The 23,679-nt window shown below is 32.7% G+C and overlaps 2 protein-coding genes across 3 annotated transcripts in view; one reads left to right on the top strand and one right to left on the bottom strand.

The window, feature by feature from the left end:
- The window catches only part of LOC114348778 (uncharacterized), an 882,222-nt gene that overhangs the window by 463,048 nt on the left and 395,495 nt on the right, over window positions 1-23,679 (top strand). The window lies entirely within an intron of this gene.
- The window catches only part of LOC114348726 (uncharacterized), a 45,809-nt gene that overhangs the window by 18,683 nt on the left and 3,447 nt on the right, over window positions 1-23,679 (bottom strand). Inside the window, exon 2 of the mRNA XM_028299233.2 lies at window positions 12,915-13,119. Coding sequence (XP_028155034.2) covers window positions 12,915-13,119 — 205 coding nt within the window. The remainder of the gene's footprint in view (window positions 1-12,914; window positions 13,120-23,679) is intronic.

The raw sequence follows: 23,679 nt of genomic DNA, 5'->3' as shown, positions 1-23,679 counted from the left end.
AAATAAAAATGTAAACATTGTTAAATCAAAATAACAATTTACAGTTTTTTACCATTCTGTGAAATACAGAGTGTTTTATAAATAAACGTTGAAATGTATACAAACTTACGTAATAGAAAATAGATATTGTACAGGGCGTCAATAAGTTATATTTTTATGAATGAAATACCATGATGTCACTTTTACTTTTCTTCCCTAGGGAGGAAAAGTACAACTTTGCTCCCTACAATCAGGTCCGGAAAAGTATACTTTCGGTAGAGGTAGGTGGAAAACTCTTTTATTATTCATTTTACAAAAAACAGTTATTCTTTATAAAATGTTCTACAGGGTCTAAAACCTAAAATACAACCGTCTAATATCAAATTTTGTCAATTTTATACGAGGTATATAAAAAAAATATGAATTTTCCCAAGAGTACTTAAATAATATACCCTTATTTTTCACAATATTGAAAATTGTGCTTATGTAAAGTTGTTTAGAACTAAAAACCATAATTAACCCGCCAGTGGTCGCTATATGAGATTTTCTCTCACGGTTTCAGGAAATTGCACAGAATTTTTTTCTGGGAAATTATAAGATCTGTAGTTCCTTCTAGTCTCCTAACTATCCTCCCTCGACAATCTAATAGAATCGTCCGCTTAGATAGTGACTCAGTTGACCTAATATCACCCAATTGTTGAGTCAGCGCGCTTCAACTGAGACATTCTCTCATCAAGCGACCACCCGCGTTACGAACTGTACATAAAAATTAATTTTATTTTGGCACTTAAAACCTAAAATAATGTAAAAAAATTGTAATTGTCATCAATCAATTTTTCCAGAGCATTCTTGTTATATTTGTGTGCTGTGCCGTAAATTATCAAGATACGGAGATTGATTAATATTGGTTTAATTCCGATTATTTCTTTTTATTTTATTATATTATTATCTATATTATGTTACATTTTTTTTTCCTTATTATTAGTTAAGAAAAAAAGTTTAAAAACTGTTTTAAAAACTTTATTTTGTAAAAAAAGGTAAAATTTGGATATGTGAGAGAAAATCTCACGCGCGACCACTCGCGTAACAATCTACCTAGCGACCAATGCCGGGTCGCTAGGTTGGGAATCTATCTTTGGTTGGGAAATAAGCCACAATTAAATTGAAAAAATAATTTTATTCGCGTTTGGACGCCCAAATCGGATGTCGTTGTCAAAATATAAAATATTACTAATATTTACTCGGTAATATTTTGTATTTTGACAATGACATCCGATTTGGGCGTCGAAACGTTAATAAAATTATTTTTTCAATTTAATTGTGGCTTATTTCCGAATCAAAATAATTATAAAAATGCCACAAGAAAATAGCTTCAGAACAACACTAAAAACCATCTTCCAATATTCCATCCTTCTCATTGAAATATTCTGAACTATAAAGGTACTTTATTCTTGATCGAAATTTATCTTTTTTGACATACCTCGTATAAAATTAATCAAAATTGATATAAGATGGTTGTATTTAAGGTCTTTGGCCATGCAGAACTTTTTACAAAGGATAACTTTTTTTTCGTATAATTAATAATAGACCAAGTAAGGATCTGTTTTTAGATGGATGTGAGAGGTGGCATTCAGATTTTTGCGGATAAAGTTAGGTGATAACTTCGTTATTAATAATTGATTAATGCTCCGTCTCAAATATGCCCGGAACATTAATAAAAAAAATAAAATATTTAAAAATTTCAAAAAATTTCGTTTTTTTTTTCTAATTTTTTTGCTTATAACTTTAAAACGATTCATTCTGGAACAAAGTCGTATAGGAATAAAACAAAGGTAATTAAATTTTCTATCAGATGCGATTGGTTAAAAGTCTCTTAATTAATCACCCTTGCTGCAAAATAGCAATAAATATAAAATAAGAGGGCAAAACAAGCCTGTTATTATTCAATTATTTTCCATCACTTAGGTTAAACTTGGAACCTTCCTAATTCGCTTAGAAAATTTTTGTAATGTGCTAAAACCGTACACCAAATTTCATTAAAATTGACTTACTAGATTTTGAATAATAATTTTGCAATCTAAACTTTTTTTAAAAAATTAAACTTTTTTAAAATCTTGCACAACAAAAACTAGTGTATACAAAGATTTGTAAATTTTTTTACATATAAAGAAGCACTCCACCTATCTAATGCACTTTACAGAATTAAAATCGGATTGCAGCCTCAGCAATGTTTTAAAGTTATAAACAATTTTTTGGCTTATAAACAAATTAGTCCTGTGGCCAGGAGGGGGTGCTGCGGGCTCCTTTATTTAGATGCACTTACCCAAGATTTTTATGTATTTTTTGACCCGTGTACACGATTTTTTTGGGTAACAGTTGATCCGGATATCAATAAAATTGTTATAAACAAACAACTTGAGGAATTACATAACATCGATTTTTCGCAAAATAAAACACTTTTTTATATTTCTTGGGTAAGTCCAAGCAAAATTGTTCTTACAAATTTTTTCGTAGGATGCATAGTTTTCGAGATAAACGCAGTGGAACTTTCAAAAAATCGAAAAAGTGCAATTTTTGAACGCGAATAACTTTTGATTAAAAAATAAAATAGCAATTCTGCTGACAGAATTTGAAAGTATAAATCAAATTATACCGGTTTTAATTATTTGCATTGCTAAAAATTAATTTTTTATTATTAAACAAAGCTATTTGTTTATAAGCCAAAAAATTATTTATAAGTTTAAAACATTGCTGAGGCCCCTTAAATAATCCGATTTTAATTCTGTAAAGTGTATTAGATAGGTAAAGCACCTCTTTATATGTAAAAAATTAGATAACTTCTAAATGGTCTACTTTTTGTTCAGAAAGATTTTAAAAATTTTGAACTTTTTTAAAAACATTTAAATTGCAAATTTATTATGCAAAATCTATTAGGTCGATTTTAATGAAATTTGGTACACAGTTTAAGTATGTTACAAAGAATTTCCTAAGCGAATTACTAAGGTTCTAAGTACCACCGAAGTGGTTAAAAACATTGAATAACAACAGGCATATTTTGCCCCCTTATTTTGTATTTATTGCTATATTGCAGAAAAGGTAATAAGTTAAGACATTTTTGACCAGTCGGATATCATACAAAATTCAATTATCTTTATTTTATTTCTCTACGACTTTGTTCCAAAACGAATCGTTTTAAAGTTATAAGCAAAGAAACAGAAAAAAATCGACGTTTTTCGAATTTTTAAATATTTTATTTTTTTTTATTAATGTTCCGGCCATATTTGAGAAGGAGCATAAGTAAATTATTATTAACGAAGTTATCACCTTACTTTATCTGCAAAAATTCGAATGCCACCTTTCACATCCAAAAATAGACGTTTTTTCACAAATCCTTACTGGTCTATAATAAAATAGTTATCATAATTGAAATAACTGAAAATAATGTTGTATATCCATAATTAAAAAAATTCAACTTTTTTTTAATTAGAAAGATGAAGTGGAACATTAGAATATAGTTCTTAATTCCAAACAACTTTTCATTACAACAATTTTTAATATTTTGAATAATAAAGCTACTTTACTCTTGAGTAAAATTCATATTTTTTGACATAATATCTCGTATACGGCTTAAAAAAAATGAACTGATGGTTCTATTTTTAATTTAGACCATGCACAACTTTTCACGTTGACGAACAGAACGTCTATAGTCGTCTAATTTCCATTGATGTAATGTGACACAACGTCTATATACGTTGAATTTTTCCCTATTCTACTTTGCAAAATACATATAGTGTCACAACACTTGCTTATACATTTGACGCAGTGTCCGACAACGTGTTAATTGGACACACTGTACAAAACAATTATTGTTATTGTTTAAACAAATAATAATCAATTAGCGGCAAAATCTGTGAGTAGAACTTTTTTACTTTAACATGTATATAAACTAACAAAAAAAGTTTTAGAAAAAGATAATCTTGTTTGAATTGCTCCGAAACAATGCATCTTTTCGTTCTATCTTGACTCTTCTAAAATGCTTCGTATAGATTGCTGAATAGAATTGGGCTTCTTATAACAGGCAATATGACGACTTATATACACATATAAGGATCTCGTAGAACAGTCGTATTATTTAAACGTAAATTAAAACATGGCAACATCGTCGGGCTTCGTATAATGCGTAATCCATATACACTGTGAACGCGTTTATACGAGTGGGCTTCGTAAGACTGTAGGAATAAGACAGTGCTACAATCCCCTTACCCCGTAAACCGCGGGCTTCCATTCATCGGCAGGTTGTAGCGGGCTTCCTATCATTTGTGAGCCATATATATATATATATATATATATATGTTTTTTGTATTCTCTAACAGTTAGATATTAAAAAGTTTTATGTTAATTTTTAATAAAGATTCTGAGAAAAAAAATCTTGAGAAAATGCTTATTTTTGGTCTTCTAAAGTGTACTAGTACCTTAAGAAAATTTGCTGTAGAGACTTTGGAGAATTTGGAGAATTTGGAAGCGCGGATACAGAAGAAAATTGACATGAGGAGTACCTCTAACAATAAATAGAAGAAAACTAGAGATACATGAAACATGTGATGAGAAGATATAAATATCTAATACTCAAGGTCGCATTACTGTCCATTAGGGTATATTGTCATATTATGCTATAATATGGCAACTATGACAATTTTAATACCAATAAGGACATTTTTACCTACCTCGCTAAATTGCATTACTTATGTCCTCAGATGTTTGTGATATCGTGATATATCTGAAAATATGCACTTTTAATAAATGCATATGCACTCATACAATTTATCCAAAATATGCAAATATCCACTTAATATGCATTTTGCATATTTCCCGAGCTCTAGTTATTAATATAGATGTCCATGCTACTTCAAAAATTTGGTTTCGCCGTGTAGTCGGATGTGTCACGAGAAAAACCTTATTTTTCTGGACTATTACATTCGTACATGGACAAGAATCGTGTTTTGTACAAGTGGAAAAATGAATGGCAATTGTCTCAAACGTCACTGAGACTAATTAAACATGACATTATAGCCTAGGAAACGTCAACTTGTAACAGAAGAGAACAGTTGGTGATAACTCGATTGAGAGTTGGACACACGAGACTTACTCATTCATATATTTGCTGTCTAAAAGCGATCCACCTGTATGTGAAATGGTTCCATGACATCTCGTAACGCGACAGTTCGTAACCGGACTGTTGGTAACGGACAATTCGTAACAGCGACAGTTCGTAACGGCGACACTTCGTAACGGCGACAGTTTGTAACTATACAAATTCGTAACGGACAATTCGTAACGTCCAAATTGAATTATGTATTCTGTTTATTGTTGTTAACGTGGAAACTAACTGTTATTACAGTTATAAACGGAATTATGTTTATCAATTTAACGAGTCAGTATCAGGATAAACATTTTTAAGGCATGTCATATTTCGTCTTTCAGAATATAATAAAAGTATTTAAACCAAGTATTAAAGTATTAGTACAAGCCATCCCTCTTATCAACTATAACCGTTGATTGAATGACCCAAAGCTATTACCATTGTTTATATAGGGAGATAGTTGGTCAGCCTAATAGGTAAATATGTTTGATTCAAATTGAGACAGTCACCAGATGTCCTCACAATTTCTGTCAGGATCGCAACGTCAAAATGCATAGACACCAAGTTGGATACGATCCTATTCATAACACCCCAAGTCGCATACATGTTAAGAAAAATAAATATATAGAAGAGTATATTTAGAAATTGAATTAATGATGTCATGATACTATACATTATATATATTATAATAGCATGACATCATTAATTCAATTTCTAAATATATTCTTCCATATATATTTATTTTTCTTAATATGTATGCGAGTTAGGGTGTTATGAATAGGATCGTATCCAACTTGGTGTCTATGCATTTTGACGTTGCGACCCTGACAGAAATTGTGGGGACATCTGGTGACTGTCTCAATTTGAATCAAACAAATTTTCTTATTGGGTTGACCAACTATCCCTATATAAACAATGCTATTACCAATCACAAGGTTTATTATAATAACAGGTAATTATAATCTTTTCTTTACAAAATTTTTATTTAAAAAGTTTGGAATGTCTAAAGACGGTTGTCAGATTAAAGATTTCAGGAATTAAGTAGTTCATTATACCTTTGTCTGGGCATATGCAAATTTAAGGAACAATAAGAGGAATAAACTTTTAAGAATAGTGTTAAAAGTTTGTATGTATTTAAATATTTGTTTGTGTTTAAAGACTTTTAATATACACTGAAACACACTAAATATAAAATGTGTTAAACATGTTTATCCCCGTACTGATTCGTTAAATTGATAAACATAATTTTAATTATACCTGTAGTAACAGTTAGTTTCCACGTTAACAAAAATAAACAGAATAATTCAATTTGGACGTTACGAATTATCCGTTACGAATTTGTATAGTTACGAATTTGTATAGTTACGAACTGTCGCCGTTACCAAGTGTTGCCGTTACGAACTGTCGCTGTTACGAATTGTCCGTTACCAACTGTCCGGTTACGAACTGTTGCGTTACGAGGTGTCTGGTCACGATGTGAAATATGTAATATACAAATGACTCTTAATCATTTGTTAATTGTATGACCCCGTTTTGCCAATTATCGCGCCATGTTCAACATCTTCTTCTTCTTCTTCAGCCTGTGTTCGTCCACTGCTGGACATAGGCCTCTTCCATTTGCTTCCATCGATTTCTACTCTTGGCAATTCTCATCCACTGTTTGCCCGCGACTTGTTTGATATCATCTGCCCACCTCTTCTGCGGTCTGCCTACTCCTCGCCTGTTCTCTCTTGGTCTCCAGTTTGTTAGTCTCTGTGTCCATTTTTCGGGATTATCTCGGGCAACATGTCCGACCCATTGCCACTTGAGCCTTGCTATGCGTTCTGCGACATCAGTAATCTTTGTTATTTCACGAATGTCGATATTTCGAATTTTGTCTCTCAAACTAATCCCTAGCATGGCCCTCTTCATCGCTCTTTGAGTTGTACTGAGCTGCTCTAAGGTTTTCTTTGTAAAGGCCATGGTCTCCAGTCCATATGTAGTTACAGGCAAGATACATTTGTCATAAACTCTACGTTTTAAACACATTGGTATATCTCTATTCTTCAAGACAAAGCTTAACTTGCCGAAAGCTACCCAAGACAATTGTATGCGTCTTTTTATTTCGGCTATTTGGTTTTCTTTACCGATTTTGATGGTATGTCCAAGATATATAAAGTGGTCTACATTTTCAAGACTGACGTTGTCAATAACAAGATTAGTTTGTACATTACTCATTATTTTTGTTTTCTGAAGATTCATTTTGAGACCTATTTTATTTGACTGCTGGTTTAGTTCCTTCATCATTTGCTCCCGTTCCTTGATATCTGTACTGAATAATACTATGTCTTCCGCAAACCTCAAATGACTCAAACGTACACCATCAATGTTTAGACCTTTTTCCTCCCAGTCGAGCTGTTTGAATACATTTTCCAATGCTAAGGTAAAAAGTTTTGGTGAAATAGTATCACCTTGTCTAATACCTTTACCAAGGCGTATTTTTTCGGTTTTTTGGTCATCATTGATTTTGATGTGGAATGTACCGTGAGTCTATTCGAGCATCCCTGAGGGCTGACAAAAAGGACCAGGTTTCAATACTATCGAAAGCCTTGTGAAAGTCAATAAATGCCATATGTAAGGGTACATTATATTCTGTGGTTTTTTCTACCAGTGTTCTGATGGTTTGTAAGTGATCGTTAGTACCAAACCCTTTTCGAAATCCCGCCTGTTCAACCGGTTGACATAAATCAAGTTTTTGTGTTATGCGGTTGGTTATTATTCTTGTTAGCAATTTGTATAAATGTGACAACAAACTTATAAGCCTGTAGTTTTCAATATTAGTAGTGTCTCCTTTCTTGTGTAAAAGTATTATTTCGGCATTTTCTCACAGATTGGGTATTCTTTTCTCTATTAGACACCTATTCAGCAAGACTTCCACAACCTCTACAACGGTGTTGCCACCCTTTTTAACATTTCAGACGATATATGATCCTCACCGGAGCTTTTTTATTCTTCATTTGCTGTACGGCATGTCTAATTTCCGAAGAAGTTGTTGTAGGGAGAGTTTCCGAGCCGACGTTAAGAATTGTTCTATGGTCTGTTCCGGGGTTCTGTATAGTGGATGTATAAAGATTCTTGTAGAACGTTTGTATTTCCTTGATTATTTGAGTTTTTTCCGTCACCGTATTCCCCTGTTGGTTTTTGATTTTAGTTATCTTCGATTTTCCTTTAGTTAAATTTGATTTCAATACTCTCATGTTTCTATTGTCTTCTGTGGTTTGCAATATTTGTTTTGTTTTATAAGCCCGCAAGTCTGACCTTATGCTCTTTTTAACTTTATTGTTGATAGCCTTATATTCTGGTAATTCTTTAGATGTTCTTCTTCTTTCTTCCATTAAATTCAGTGTTGTTTGTTTAAGTTTCGTTTTTCTCGGATTTTTATTTTTACCACAGTTATTTTTTGTAGTTGATGTTATGTCATTCGTTAATTTTTCTGTTATTTCATTTATATCTTTCGTGTTGAATACTGGTAAAGGTCCTAGTTTCTTTTTAAGTTCACTTTGATATTCCTCTTGATTCATTTCGAGTGCTTCTATGTTTGGTAATTTATCCTGTGTTAATAATTTTCTTCTATCGAATTTCGTATTTACTTCTATTCGCACCCTAACTAATCGATGGTCACTACCAGTGTCGACAGAATTTAGTACAGTAACATTTTTAGCAATGTTTTTGAAGTTAGAGAGTATAAAGTCAATTTCATTTTTTACTTTGCCGTCTGGGCTGTGCCACGTCCATTTTCTCTGCATCTTTTTCTTGTAGAATATGTTTAAGCAGAATAGCTTTTCTTTGCTGAGGAAATTTTCGAGCATATCTCCCCTGTGATTTCTACTTCCCAGTCCAAAATTTCCATAATATTCGTTGTCATTATTTTCGTTCTTTCCTATTTTTGCGTTGAAATCTCCCGTAATTATTACGTAATATGTTTTCTCTAGGTTTCTGGCTCTTGTAATGTCTTCATAAAGTTGTTCTACCTCTTCATCATCTGCAGAAGAAGTTGGCGCATAACAATGGATTATTTGAATGCTGTATCTACAATTTAGTTTTATTACCAGATAGATAACTCTGTTAGAAATCGCTTGGAATTTAGTTACCAAGTTTTCAATTCTTTTATGTACCAAAAAGCCTACGCCTCCTATACCTTGGTTATTTCCTGAATTGTATAGGTACAAAGTGTGCCCTGATTTTAGTAGAGTCGTTTCTTCGCCTTTAAGCCTTGTCTCGCACAAGCCTACTACGTCCCATTTTATGGTCTTAAGTTCTTCTTGCAACTCTTCTAGGTTATCTTTTGTCCTCATCGTTCTGATGTTATATGTTCCGATGTGAATTTTGTGTGTACTAAGCGAATTTTTGCCTCCCCCAGATTCCACGAGGCAGACCTTTTTCTGGGTGTGGGACTTGGCATAACATACCGTACCCACCTGGGGACCATATCCGTTCGTTTTAGTATTCGCCATTTCTAAGTAGTTGGAAGGATGAGTAGCCTTAAAACACCACGCTGGCTAGACGGGTTGGTGAGTATTATATCAGCCGCCCACTCTGGGTCAGACGCTGTTCGTAGCCGTCCATTCTGGACGCTGTTCAACATACCTAACTATATAAGTAATTTATTGGGCACTAATTGTTCAACGGACAATATTATAAAATTTCTAAAATCCACAGAAATATTTTATAGAATTTAGAATTGTATTCTGTAGCCGCCGCTAATCACCATCAAGGTGGATGCGGCTGTACTTACTAAATAAAAAAAAAGATAATTCGTTTTATTTCCGGAGAAATAACACCTCAATTGGGACCAAGTTTCGGGTTACGCCTATACGTGGTTTCTATTACTTGCACACCAAACGAATGGTGAATAAAAAAAGAAACGGGGAAGTCTAAAAGTTGCATCTCACTACCCGTTATTCCTCGTGTAGTCCATTCTTTCACGGTTTTTGCTCTAAATTTTAAAGAACCGCTTGGATTGACATGAAATTTGGCATACGTATAGCTTACATGTCAAAGAAAAAAAGTGATATTGTGCCGATGTGTGCTTTTGCCGTGGGGGTGACTTTTACCCCCTCTTGGGGGTGAAAAAATATATGTCCAAAATAAGTCCGGAAATGGGTAAACTGACTAATTTTAAGTAACTTGTTCTATAGAGCTTTTTCGCCAAGTCAACACTTTTCGAGATATTTGCGAGTGAATATGTTCATTTTTCAACAAAATAACCACATTTTTAGACGGTTTTTCGCAAACAACTCAAAAAGTAAGTATTTTGTTGAAAAAAACGTTCTTAGCAAAATATAGCTTATAAAAAAGTAAAAAAAAAATGGTGTACGCGTTAGGTCTCTGGATGACGTAGAACCAGAGTTATAGCCAATGAAAAACATATTCATATTCACCAAATTTCAAATAGAACATTTCGACGTGAAATATCCAAAAAATTAAGCACTTTTTGGGGAAAACCCATTATAACTTTTTTAAAGTGTTTAAAAAAAGCTTTATTTCTGTTTTTACAAAAAGATTATAGCATTAAATTTAAGCAAGTTACGGTCAAAATAAAGTTGGTCCCTTTTGTTTTTGAAAAAAAAATCTGGAAGACCACCCCCTAATTAGCAACTTAAATGAAATTAATCGTTACCGCTCCACAAATTATTTTACTTATGTTGTGTTTATATGTTAATGTTTATATGTGTTATACTTTTAACTACAGCCCTTTCAATAATAAGGACTTTGAACCGATGAAGCTTACAGATCATATAAACAATATATACACGAGTCAAGAAACTTGTGAAGTCGTAACGATTACGTTCATTCAAGATAATAATTAGGGGGTGATTTTCTCGATTTGTTTACCAAAACCAAAAGGGACTAACTTTATTTTGAGCGTAACTTGTTTAATTTTGATGCTAGAAATTTTTTTATAAAACAAAAATGAAGCTTTTTTAAACACTTTAAATAAGTTTTAATGAGTTTTCCCCGAAATGTGCTTCATGTTTGGTTATTTCACGTTAAAGTATTCCATTTGGAATTTGACGAATATGAACCTATTTTTCATTAGCTATAACTCTGCTTCTACTAGGTGTAGAGACATCATATATACACTATTTTTTTAAATTTTTACAGGCTATATTTTTGCTAAAAATTTTTTTTCGACAAAATACTTACTATTTGAGTTATTTGCGAAAAACCGTCTAAAATCGTGGTTATTTTGTTGAAAAAATGAACATATTCACTGCCAAATAACTCGAAAAGTATTGACTTAGTGAAAAAACTATATAGAACAAAAGTTACTTAAAATTAGCCAGTTTATCCATTTCCTGACTTTTTTGGACAAATATTTTTTCACCCCCAAGAGAGGGTGAAAACCACCCCCAGGGCAAAAGCACATATCGGCACAATATCACTTTTTTCTTTGACTTGTTAGCTATGTGTATGCCAAATTTCATGTCAATCTAAGCGGTTCTTTAAAATTTAGAAATTTTGCAATATTTTACCGTTAAAGAACGGACTAGTGGTCAAATTTCAATGGAAGCGGAAGAGACGTCTTATATTTCAGTTTATTCAGAGAGCAACATAAACGTACTTTCATATGTTTCACTCTCATTAGAGATTTTCAGCGGGGAATATATGGCTACCTCATAGGTACCCCTCTGAAGATTTCTAATGGGAGTGAAACGGAACAAGTTGTCAATTTTTGTTTGTATATTCGGTGGATAGTTAGCAGGCAGATGACATCCACGAATTTGAGGCCTTCTAACTATTTGAATAGGTTCCATCTGATGCCTGTTTGATCGACAGTTAATTTAATTATTACCGAATCTATCATAATAAGGAATAGGGTAGGTGATAGTACACAATCCTGCTTGAATCAATTTTCTACTCTCATTCCTTCTGTTACTTCACCTGGATGATGCAGTTTGATTTTGTATGTATACTGTGTAAAAGTGTTTAATAAAGTTTTAAATTTTTAGTGGTATACCATATTAGAATCTTAAGATTTACCATATTTGTACCCTATTTACACGAAAGGTAATTTCGAAGTCGATAAAACCTTTCAAATGAGGTAGCACAACCCCTATCCTTATTATTAAAATCATTGATTACGTCATCACACCCAAATGGATGACGTCGCTAATATGATATATATGCCAAAAAATAATAATTTATAAACAAAAATCAATCTGTTTTGGGATTTTTCGATAAAGTAGCCGGTTTACGAAAATAACGAATTTATTCCTTTTTTTGCACCATATTGTATAAATGTACAATATATAAACTTATTCGAAATACTGTGTAACTGTTAAAATGTTTTATTTTTTGCATGAAAATGGGCGGCGTATGAAACAAAAGGCAATATAGATTTTCTGTCAAAAATTGAACGGGAAATTCAAAAATGATTCTTTATTTGAAGTACCTATCTGAGTAGCGTATTATTTTTTCTTTAAAAATTTCAGACTATTACCCGTATGCGCGCCAATTGTGAATATCAAATTCTTAGTTGTATATCGAAAAATAGGTAATAACTGTTATTTTTTTAAGATGTTCCTGCCATAAGAATGCCTTATGTCCATTTTCAATAAAAAAATATCTAATATCTTCCGATATAGCTACAGGGAAAAGTTGATTTTGATTTTGTAACTTCAAAGGACTGTAACATTTTTTATATGCTCATTCGCACTAAGGTTGGTTAGGTTCAATCGAAATATTTTTGATCCCAGAATATGTGGGTTAATTTGTGACCTGCCTTTTTGTTACCCCCTGTAATTCTACTTACTCTACATTGTCGGCTAGGAGCACACGGTACGATGCCGTTTCGGAATCTGAATGACAATTAGGTTCAAGTATCCAATCATAATATTGTAATCCGTCGTCCGCATACACTGCATTCCTTCCATCTTCTGTTGTATTAACTCCTAAGGATTTTCCAGATATTATGTCTTTAATCTTTACTCGAATGTTCAGTGATTGTTGAGTTTGCCCTAAAATTGTATACGATTTTAATTTAGTAATAAATAGAGACTGGAAAATATGCACTAAAAAATGTCTAAAATATGCATGCAATATGCATTTTAAAACAAGCTGAATATGCACAATTAACATGCAAATATGCATTTATATATGCACTTATTTTTATATGAATAATTTTATGGTTTACGTTAAATACATAAATAAATAAAAAATAATAAAAATAAATAAATAGGTTTGAATTTAAACCAAATTGTATTATTATTTCTTAATATATTTTTTAACTTCAGGTTTTGTGACAAATAAAACGGCAAAATATTTTATTTTGACCACAAGATAAATAAGAGTACAATAAAATAAATGTACATATTTTTATTGTTACAATATTGATTCATATTTTCTAAACTAATATTATAAAAAGAGTACAATAAAACAAATTTACATATTTTTATTGTTACAATAAATAATCATATATTGATTCATATTTTCTAAACTAATATTATGTCTTCTATCTGTTAATATTTGTTTATAGGCAGAAAAAGATCTCTCAACGTCACAAGATGTAATTGGGGCATATTTAAACTTTGCTATTAGAGACGGATCCATATTAATATTTTCATCGAAGTTTCCAAAATTGATTATATTATTTATTGAACGCAATAAAGTGAAACCCTCATTTTTGTTTAAAACGTCATCAAGTTTATCTTTAATTTTTACTCCAATTTCCCCATTCAGATTTGTTATTTTCTGTTTAACCGAATCAACAATAGACATACTATTGTGAAGACATAAATTTTGAGCCTCTAATTTTGTAATTGAACTTTCAATGATATCGAAATTCGATTTTATATACAACAATTGATTTTTAATAGACTTTTCTTTAAAAATATTTTGACAGTTATCAATAGCGGTACAAGTCGGATCAAAACTTGAAATAACGCTTTTGATGTCGTCGTAGTGTTCAGATAAAAATATAGCACTTTTAAGCCAAGTTCCCCATCTGGTTAATACTGGTTCTGGTGGTAAAGGAATATCGGGAAGCATCTCCCTATATACCTGTACACGTAGTGGTGCTTTCAGAAATACTTTTTTTACATTATTTATTAAGGTGTTTACATTGGGAAATTCAATTCTAACTTTCTCTGCAACTCTGTTTAGGCCGTGCGCCAAACATGTACAGTGAATTAAATTAGGGAAAAAGATTTTAAGATTGGATGCAGCTTTCATCATATATGAGGCGGCATCACTAAGCATTAATAATATTTTTTCAAATGGTACTTGATCAGGTAAAAAAAAATTTGTTAGGGATTCGTTAACAAATCTAGCTATTGTAGCATAGTTTGTTTTTTCCAAACATTTTACACTAATTAAGTATGAGTTTTTAAAATCGCCAGAGTCGTTAAGAACTCCAACAATTAGATTCGCAATTTGTCGACCCTTTGTATCCGTTGTTTCGTCGACGGAAATCCAAAGATATTCGGCTTTTAACTGATTTTTAATACTCGTCATCACATCTTTGTAACATGCACTGACATATTTTTTCCGAAGAGTTGAAGAACTTGGTATTTGAGCTGGTTTATCTTTAATCTTGCAATAAGTTTTTAAAAAGTTTTGACACGATTTATGTTCTAACTTGTGCAGAGGGATATTGCAGTTCAAAAAAAAATGGCATAAATCCTTTGCAAAGGTTTCTTGCCCAACTGACGTATTCTGAATCTGCAAACTGTTCTGTAGAATCTGCTGGCGAGGTTTATTATCATTTTTTGATAGCTTAGTTTGGTGAAGTGAAGTTTTTATGTGTTGAACTACTTGGAATTTCTTTTGACATGGAATCTGGAATATAATGATAATGATGTTTTAGATGTTTTCGTAAATAGATACCTACATTAAAATGATCAAACTTTTTAAACCTCCCCCAATTTTTTTTTATTTCTCAAAGTGAAATTGAAATCGTCAAACAATAAAGTACAGTCAGTGTACCGTAGTATACAGGGTGGGCCACTCTCAACACCTCGCTCTGTATAAGCCAAATCGTTGCGAACTTTAAAAAACAGTTTTTGAAGAAATGGGACGGTTTGTCATTTTAGAATAGACAGACACATAGATGTGCAAAGAAGTTTGATAAGTTTAAAAATCTATTGAAGTGGAGAACTTACCTTTTTATCACAAATGGTGCAAAACATACTTTCACTGTCGATAACTTTTAGATGATTGTTACTTCCAATCCAACTTCTGAGAAGACTTGATTTTTCCCTTGCTACTTTAGGCATTTTCACAATAATAATAAAATGATTTTTTTACACAGTATAGTCAATAACTTGCAATCACAAAAGTTGAATAATCGGCGATTGATTTAAGACTAACCATTCATAAAATAAAATAATCTATCCTACCCTTAAAATGCTTAAAATTTCGTTTTGGTTGGTTTTCCCAGAATAATTCATAGTTGGCCGACACCAGCAGAAAGTACAGGTAATATTTGTAATGTTATTCAAAATATAATCGGTATTTACTTAGGTAATTTGTAAATTCTGAGAAGTCTATAAATCTTAAATATCCGGATAATGATACCTGCAGCTATAAATAACGCCCATTATGTTTATGGGTACAACAACAAAGGAGCTTAACAGCAAAATATTTACTTTCACATTTTATTTTAATGGATGTTGATGTTACTAATATATACCTTATTTTTAAATGGGGTAGAGTAAATTCCCATCAAAATATGCATTTATATGCTCTTAAATCTCCAAATATGCAAGGCATATGCATTTATGAAAAACATGAGAAATATGCAGCATATATATGTATATGCATTTTGCATATAATCCAGTCTTTAGTAATAAATTAATTAAATTTAGATCTTCACAACTTAGCGGAAACAGAATAGACCAAGAGGCAGCGCTGAAAAATCTATTTGAATTTACTAAAGCTAGATTTTTCACAGTTGATTACTGTGGGTGTGTAGAGAAACATACTGCGGTCGGTCAAGCGAAACGTAGAACGGGAGTTACTGAGAGGGTATCAAAGTTGCTTTACTACGAAGGTAATTATTTCCATTTACTAAGGCTGAAAATCAGTACACACATTCTAAATTAAATATAAATAAGTTATTATAGTCGGTCAGCTGTATGACGGGACAGAACCGGTCGGTCGGCCCCAATAGTCGATTGAGGAAATAAAGCATTTTGGCTCGCAATTTTTTCGTCCAGCATGGATTTACTTGAAATTTTCACAGAAGGTAGGGAATAGTCCAAGGATCATGTCCTATATCATGCCGCTATCATACGCTAAAACCTTGGGGGTGGTTGCCACCCCATGGGTGGGAATTTTTTATTACATTTTAACCATGTAATTCAATGGAAAAAGTGATTCTAAGAAAAAAATGTTTTTTTCATTTTCTTCGTAAAACTAAAATTTTTTTTTTGGGTTATTCGCGCTTGAAAATAAGAGTTTTTCAACGAAAAAATCGACTTTTTTAGAGAGTTTTTCGAAAATACCTCGAAAAATATTCATTTAATCAAAAAAATTGTAGATATCCAAATTGTATCTTTTAGTAACAAAAACCAAATTCTTTTCCTATAATATCTTTAAGACCAATACAAACCGAGATACAGCATGTTAAAAGTTAGCTTTTTTCGTCAAATGCATAATTTGAAATATTCAAAGCCAAATAATGGGAAAGATTTGCATTTTTCGAGGAAAAATTAAATAATCTTTTTTCAAGTATATAACTAGACCTTCCAAAAAAAATAATAAAAAGTTTGTAGTATGAAAATTAAGCGACTTATTAAGAATTATTAAGAAGATTAAGATGACGGTACCTACTTTTCTCTATGAAAAAATCAGTGAAAACAACCCCATAACTACCTTCCTAATTCAAAATTGGTCTTCACCTTTCTGTAGTTCCTTTTATATTTATATTTTCAATACACTCAAGGAGTTTGACCTATTTAAAATGCCTAATTTTGGAAAAATTGGAGTTTAAGGAAAAATTGATTTTTTGCAATTTGGTATTTTTCACCTTTTACTTCAAAATACCTACGAAAATACTGAAGATATAAAAAAAATTACTAACTACTAAATTGTAGCTTTTTTAATGACTAAAATTACCCTATGCATAGATTTTCATTACAGTGAACAGTTAGCCAGATACAGCTGTTTCAAACCTCTATTTACCAGCAAACACCCCCCTTATTCGAGCCTTTTAAACCCGCCCCAATTAAAAACTAAGGCATCTTACGGAATTTAATTTACACAGTCTAATAGCTCTTTAAAAATCCTACAAAATTATTTTTGAGGGGTCTCATTACTGAGAGGGAATCAAAGTTGATTTCCTACGAAGGTAATTAAATCAATTTACTAAGGCTGAAAATCAGTACACAGTGAGATATAATATTTTTTCAAAATTAGGCATTTTAAATGGGTCAAACTCCTTAAGTGTATCGATAATATAAATATAAAAGGAACTACAGAAACGTGAAGACCAATTTTGAATTAGGAAGGTAGTTAGGGGGTTGTTTTCAGTGATTTTTTCGTAGAGGAGAACAGGTACCGACATTTTTTTGATTATAAGTCGCTTAATTTTCATGCTAGAAACTTTTACTATTTTTTTGAAAGTTCTAATTGTATACTTGAAAAAAGATTATTTAAGTTTTTCTCGAAAATGCAAATTTGTCCTATTATTTGGCTTTGAATATTTCTCATTATGCATTTGACGAAAAAAGCTAACCTTTAACATGCTGTATCTCGGTATGTATTGGTCTTAAAGATATTATTGGGAAATAATTTGATTTGTGTTACTAAAAGATATAATTTTGATATTGACAGCTTTTTTGATTAAATGCATATTTTTCGAGGTATTCTCAAAAAACCCTCTAAAAAAGTCGATTTTTTCGTCGAAAAACTGTTATTTTCAAGCGCGAATAACTCGAAAAATATTAGTTTTACGAATAAAATGTAAAAAACATTTTTTTCTTAGAATCACTTTTTGCATCGAACTACATCATTAAAATGTAATAAAAAATTCCCACCCCCGAGATGGGCTGGCAACCACCCCCAAGGTTTTAGCGTATGATAGCGGCATGGTATAGAAAATGATCCTTGGACTATTCCCTACATTCTGTAAAAATTTCAAGTAAATCCATGCTGGACGAAATTGCGAGCCAAAATGATTTATTTCCTCAATCGACTATTGGGGCCGACCGACCGGCTCTGTCCCGTCATACAGTTGACCGACTATAATAACTTTTATTTATATTTAATTTAGAATGTGTGTACTGATTTTCAGTCTTAGTAAATGGAAATAATTAAATTCGTGGGAAAGCAAATTTGATACCCTCTCAGTAACCCCTGTTCTACGTTTCGCTTGACCGACTGCAGTATGTTTCTCTACACACTCACAGTAATCAACTGTGAAAAATCTAGCTTTAGTAAATTCAAATAGATTTTTCAGCGCTGCCTCTCCGTCTAGAAGACCAACTAAAATTATATTGATGAGCATATTATCCGAAGAAAGTCACGGGCTGGGCTTGGACATTAACTTCTCCAAAACCAAAATCATGGTATTCCACAATAACCCCCAGACACATATTACACCCAACGTACAAATAAATGGTACCAACTGTTCGGAGTTCCCAAAGCTTCATATACCTGGACAGAGAGCTAAATAGTCAGCTAGACCACTCAAAAGAAATTAGAAGACGCATTGAAATAGCAAGCTCTCTAACACCAAGCTATCAGTCACAATTAGATTGAGATTAAGTCGGTTGGTCTCAATTATTATATGGCTGTGAGACCTGGACATTAAAACAGTATGACGTCAACAAACTGAATTCATTGGAAATGTGGTTGTACTGCCGAATGCTAAGAATAAGCTCGACCAGCAAAACTACGAATGAAGAAGTACTGGAAACAATGAACACACTCCCTCATCTGGTTAATACAGTGAAAATTAGAAAATCGTGATATCTAGGACACATAATGCGCCATAACGATTTGAGCAGCTCCAGGTAATATTAGAAGGCAAAATCGAAGGTAAAAGGGGTATAGTAAGAAAGAAAAAATCCTGGCTCCGAAACATCAGAGGTTGGACCCACACAACAGGGAATTACTTAATTCAGCAAGACCAGAACAGAGAAAAATTTGCCATATTGGTCGCCAACTTCAATAGAGAAGGAACTTAGGAGGAGAATGAGATCTTTACGATGCCAGAAAATGCTCAGGATGTCTATTCGTTGGCCAGCTGAGCTACACTTTTAAGATTTTCCTAAGAATACTTCCCAACAGAATTAGACGCAAATAAAAACAAGATCTCAAAGATACAAAATTTGGTTTTAGAAATGTTATAAGGTCCAAGGAGGTACTTTTTGCGCTAAACTTCCTATTACAAAACGCAGTAATCGAATAATAGATGTATTTGCATTCTTCGTGGACTTCAAAAAGGCATACGATAAAGTAAGCATGTTAAAATAATGCAGATGCTAAATATATAGGAATAAATGACAAAGATATTTTTATGTTATTAAAAATTTGTACTGGAATCAAACTGCTGTCGTAAATATTGGAGATAACTACACCGACGAAATCTCCTAAAACGAGGAGTTAGACAAGGTTGGATTTTATCGCCAATATTGTTCAATGTTTACATGATATATTTACCAGTTATTTAAAAAGGCACTTGAGAGTCAGTCATGGAATATTAATCAACGGGGAACTACTTAATGTAATTATTGGATACGCAGACGATAAAGAAAATAGGTATGAAAATGAATTCCAACAAAACCCAGTTTTTATTTCTTAGTCGTAACTCACATTCAGATGTGAAGATCCCGCAGGTCTTCAATTAAGTGGAGCCCAACCTGAAAAAGTTCACAAAATTCCATATTTGGGGACGATCATAATGGGCCAACTAGACCCATACATAGAAACAAAACACAGATTAGCAATGAATGACTAACACTACTTTTACAAAAATGGAGTAATTTCTTTACAACAGTCATCTCAATATATAATTACGACAAGAAATGGTTAGCTGCTATGTTTGCTATGTTTGGTCTGTACTTTTGTGTGATGCAGAAGTTTGGACACTAAAATTATTGATCACGAACAGAATTAGAGCAAAGTCCTTAAACGGATACTCTTAAGAAAGATCATATCCTTAAAAATCAATGAATTCTAACAAGAAGAAAACCTTCCTTTAGATCAAGTAGATGGCGATCTTGAAATAACTTGGATTTATCTCAGAGAGAAAGTAATTGAGACTGCAGAAGATCATACGACATACCGGTTTTCACAAACCGTAAGCCAGGGATAAATAAGTTATGACACTTGTATCTTGATTCAACGCAGAAATTCGACTTGATTTGGAACCAAATACAAATACAGAGCATTGTTGAGAAAAAAAACTAGAAGGCGATGCCTTCTTCTTCTTTAGGTGCCGTATCTGTATTCAGATGTTGCCGTCATCATGTTTACAATTTCCTGAGACCTCTCTCTATCGGTTGTTGCGCGAAATAATTATTCTACTGTGGGCAATGCCGCAAAGTCTTCAATATTCAATGAAATAGAAGAATATGGTTTCAAGAACCTATCGAATAACATCAAACACGACTCTCCACTCCACAACCTGGAGGTGGGGTGAGGGTAAATTTAAAATCTTAAATAGAAGATCCCATCTTTTATTGCAGATTTGGATTCCTTACGTAAAAATAAGTAACTTTTATTCGAGACATTTTTTAGAATTATGGATAGATGGCGCTATAATCGGAAAAACACAATTTATTAGCGTCATCTATCAACAATTCTAAAAAATGTTTCGAATAAATGTTACTATTTTTTCATGAGGAATCCAAATCTGCAATAAAACATGGGGATCCCTATTTGATTTTAAAGCTACCCCCACCCCACCTTCAGGGGGTGAAGTGGAGGGACGTTACTCGATAGGTTCTTGAAAAATATTAAACACGTATTTTTTGGTTTTTTTTTTGGAAGTGTATTTCTCGAGATATTAGACCCTTTCTATAATTTACCTATGGTATCACGATAAATCGTTTTTTCCGATTATACCGCCATATACCCAGAATTCTAAAAAATGTCTTCAATAAAAGTTTCTTCTTTTTACGTAAGCAATCCAATTCTGCAATAACAAATGGGGGTTTCCATTTAAGATGTTAAGGTTACCCCTACCCCAACTTCAGAGGGTGGAGTGGGGGGGGGGTCGTGTTTAGTGCCATTCTCTAGATTTTTGAAAAATATTGGACAAGTACTTTTTAGTTTTTCGATCCAATCTTAATTTCGCGAATTATTCGATCGTCCCGCAAATTATTCAATCGTCCCAGGCGACGAGTTCCACCCTGGGCACCACGTACCTCCGAGACCACCGCCGTCATGAAATTCGTGTTCAGTGACCTCCAAGTATAAAATTTGAACTCATTTCCGTCAATGTTTTCTGAGTTCTAAATGTCTCATTTTCCATCTCTTCGGGATGCACTTTGAAAATGCATTTTCTCATGCACAAATTTTTTTGCCGGAGATCAATTTAGTTCACAAAATTGCCTGACACTCTCTCGAATCGAATGCAAAAAGTTGCATGACGATTCATATTACTTCACAAAATTCCTTAATGTTCCTTAGTGTTCGTTGCCTCGCCTATTTGCTGATGATCAAGTTATAATGACTCAAGATTATGACGATTAAAACTGTATGGCACGAAAATTAATTGAAGACTATGATGTATGTGGTCTAGAAGTAAATAAAAAGAAAACCGGATATTTTGTGCATTGAAGGAGAACATAAAGATCTCATATTAAACGACAATGCCACGATAAAGCACTGCTATGATTACAAATAAATAGGTATCAATATTTCGCACGATGGATCATTACAGAAAGCCATAAGAGAGACAAATACGGCAGGTAGAAAAACCTTTAGAATATTAAACAACATTTTATGGAACCAATCCATCAGCAAAGAAAATAAAAAGAGGATATATGAGATTATAGTGAAAAGTATCACTCTATGCAGCTGTGAGTAGAGATTGCAATTACTGGATCCAGCATCCTGCAATCCAGCTGGATCCAGCGCTTTTTTTAAATGCTGGATCCAGCGGACCGTGCTGCATCCAGCAACGCGAATCCGCAAATGTGTCAAATTCAAAAAAAGTTACTTAATGTCTTCAATAGCCTCTTTATTCCACGCCGTTAGTCGGTAAGTTGCCATTCTATCGCGCTAGCAGTATGTAGTTCAGTATGCTGGAAAGTTTCTACAGTCTAAAAGTTTGCATATATAAAGCGTTAATAGACATTGATTCGGCGCTAATATTCTCTGCTGGCGAGTGGACAATAATCAATGACTTGATCGCCGCTCTTTAACAGGTGAAACTGGCTGTAGAAGCTCTTTGGAGAAGAGAGTCCACTTTGATAACGGCCGACACAACCATGAAATTTGTCTTAGACAAACTAAATAGCCAGTACTCGAGCATTCCTCTAGCGAGGAATTGCGGAACGGCGCCTCTCTGAAATTATAGGCACATTAATTAGTGTACTTACAAAATCCAAAAAAGTATGACGAAGGACTAAACAATCCTGGTTATTTCCCCATGCCGAAAAAGAATGCAATGCGAAAAAAGATGAAAAATTTGTTGTCGTATAAATAAACAAGTGATTGTGGAACCAATGCAAGAGGACATACTGAAAGAAGATGGGCTAACTAATGCGGGGCCCGTGAGTTTTAATTTGGAACAATAACTTGAGATTTAATTAAAACGAGAAAAAGAAAAATTTTATAATCAAAAAAAAAACTGGTTCTCTAAAAGATGACGAAAAGATTTTGGAAAAGGAAATGGCCGTTTATAAGACAAAGAGTCAAAGACGATCATTTGTCCATGGTCTATGACTATTTGATGACCTTAAAACCGACCAGCATAGATGCTGAAAGGGTTTTTGTCCGCAACCGGCTATATGTGCAGTTCTGTGCGAAGTAGGTTAGACGATAGATAAAATATGTTTTTTAAGGTCTCACTTCCAAAAAACTAAATAATTCATGTTTCTGTTATTTAGAAATTTAGAATACAGACAAAAAAGTTTTTGGGGTCGCCATCCTTGTCCCCCGGTCGCCATCTTGGAAATGGAGTGCAAAGGGGTTTCGCGCTATATCTCGTAAACTACCAACCCTACGGAAAATCTAATTATATATAAAATGTAGCAAATTAAATTTTTCACAATTTTGTTTCTATTACTTTTTATCGTCAAGTGACCAACAAAAAAAGATATAACCAAAAATATGTAAATTTTTTTTAACAAGTTTGTTTTGGAGGTTATAACTTTTTTTCAGTTCATTTTAAAATAAAATAACATTTTAGCAATTTTATAGAGGGTTTTTCAGCGAACAATTTCAACTATAAAGTTGTTTAATTCTATTTATTTATATAGGTTTTACAGCGCTCCAAACTTGACCAGATTCTCGAATGCTCATAGGGATACAATAAAAACAAAAGTTAGGCTTACTTTTCTATCTATATATATTTTTTATTTATACAATTTATTATGATTTTAACATTTCTATGCTATTATTAA

The sequence above is a fragment of the Diabrotica virgifera genome, chromosome 7 (assembly GCF_917563875.1).
Source record: "Diabrotica virgifera virgifera chromosome 7, PGI_DIABVI_V3a".
NCBI lineage: Eukaryota > Metazoa > Arthropoda > Insecta > Coleoptera > Chrysomelidae > Diabrotica > Diabrotica virgifera.
This window is presented reverse-complemented; position numbering and strand designations above follow the sequence as displayed.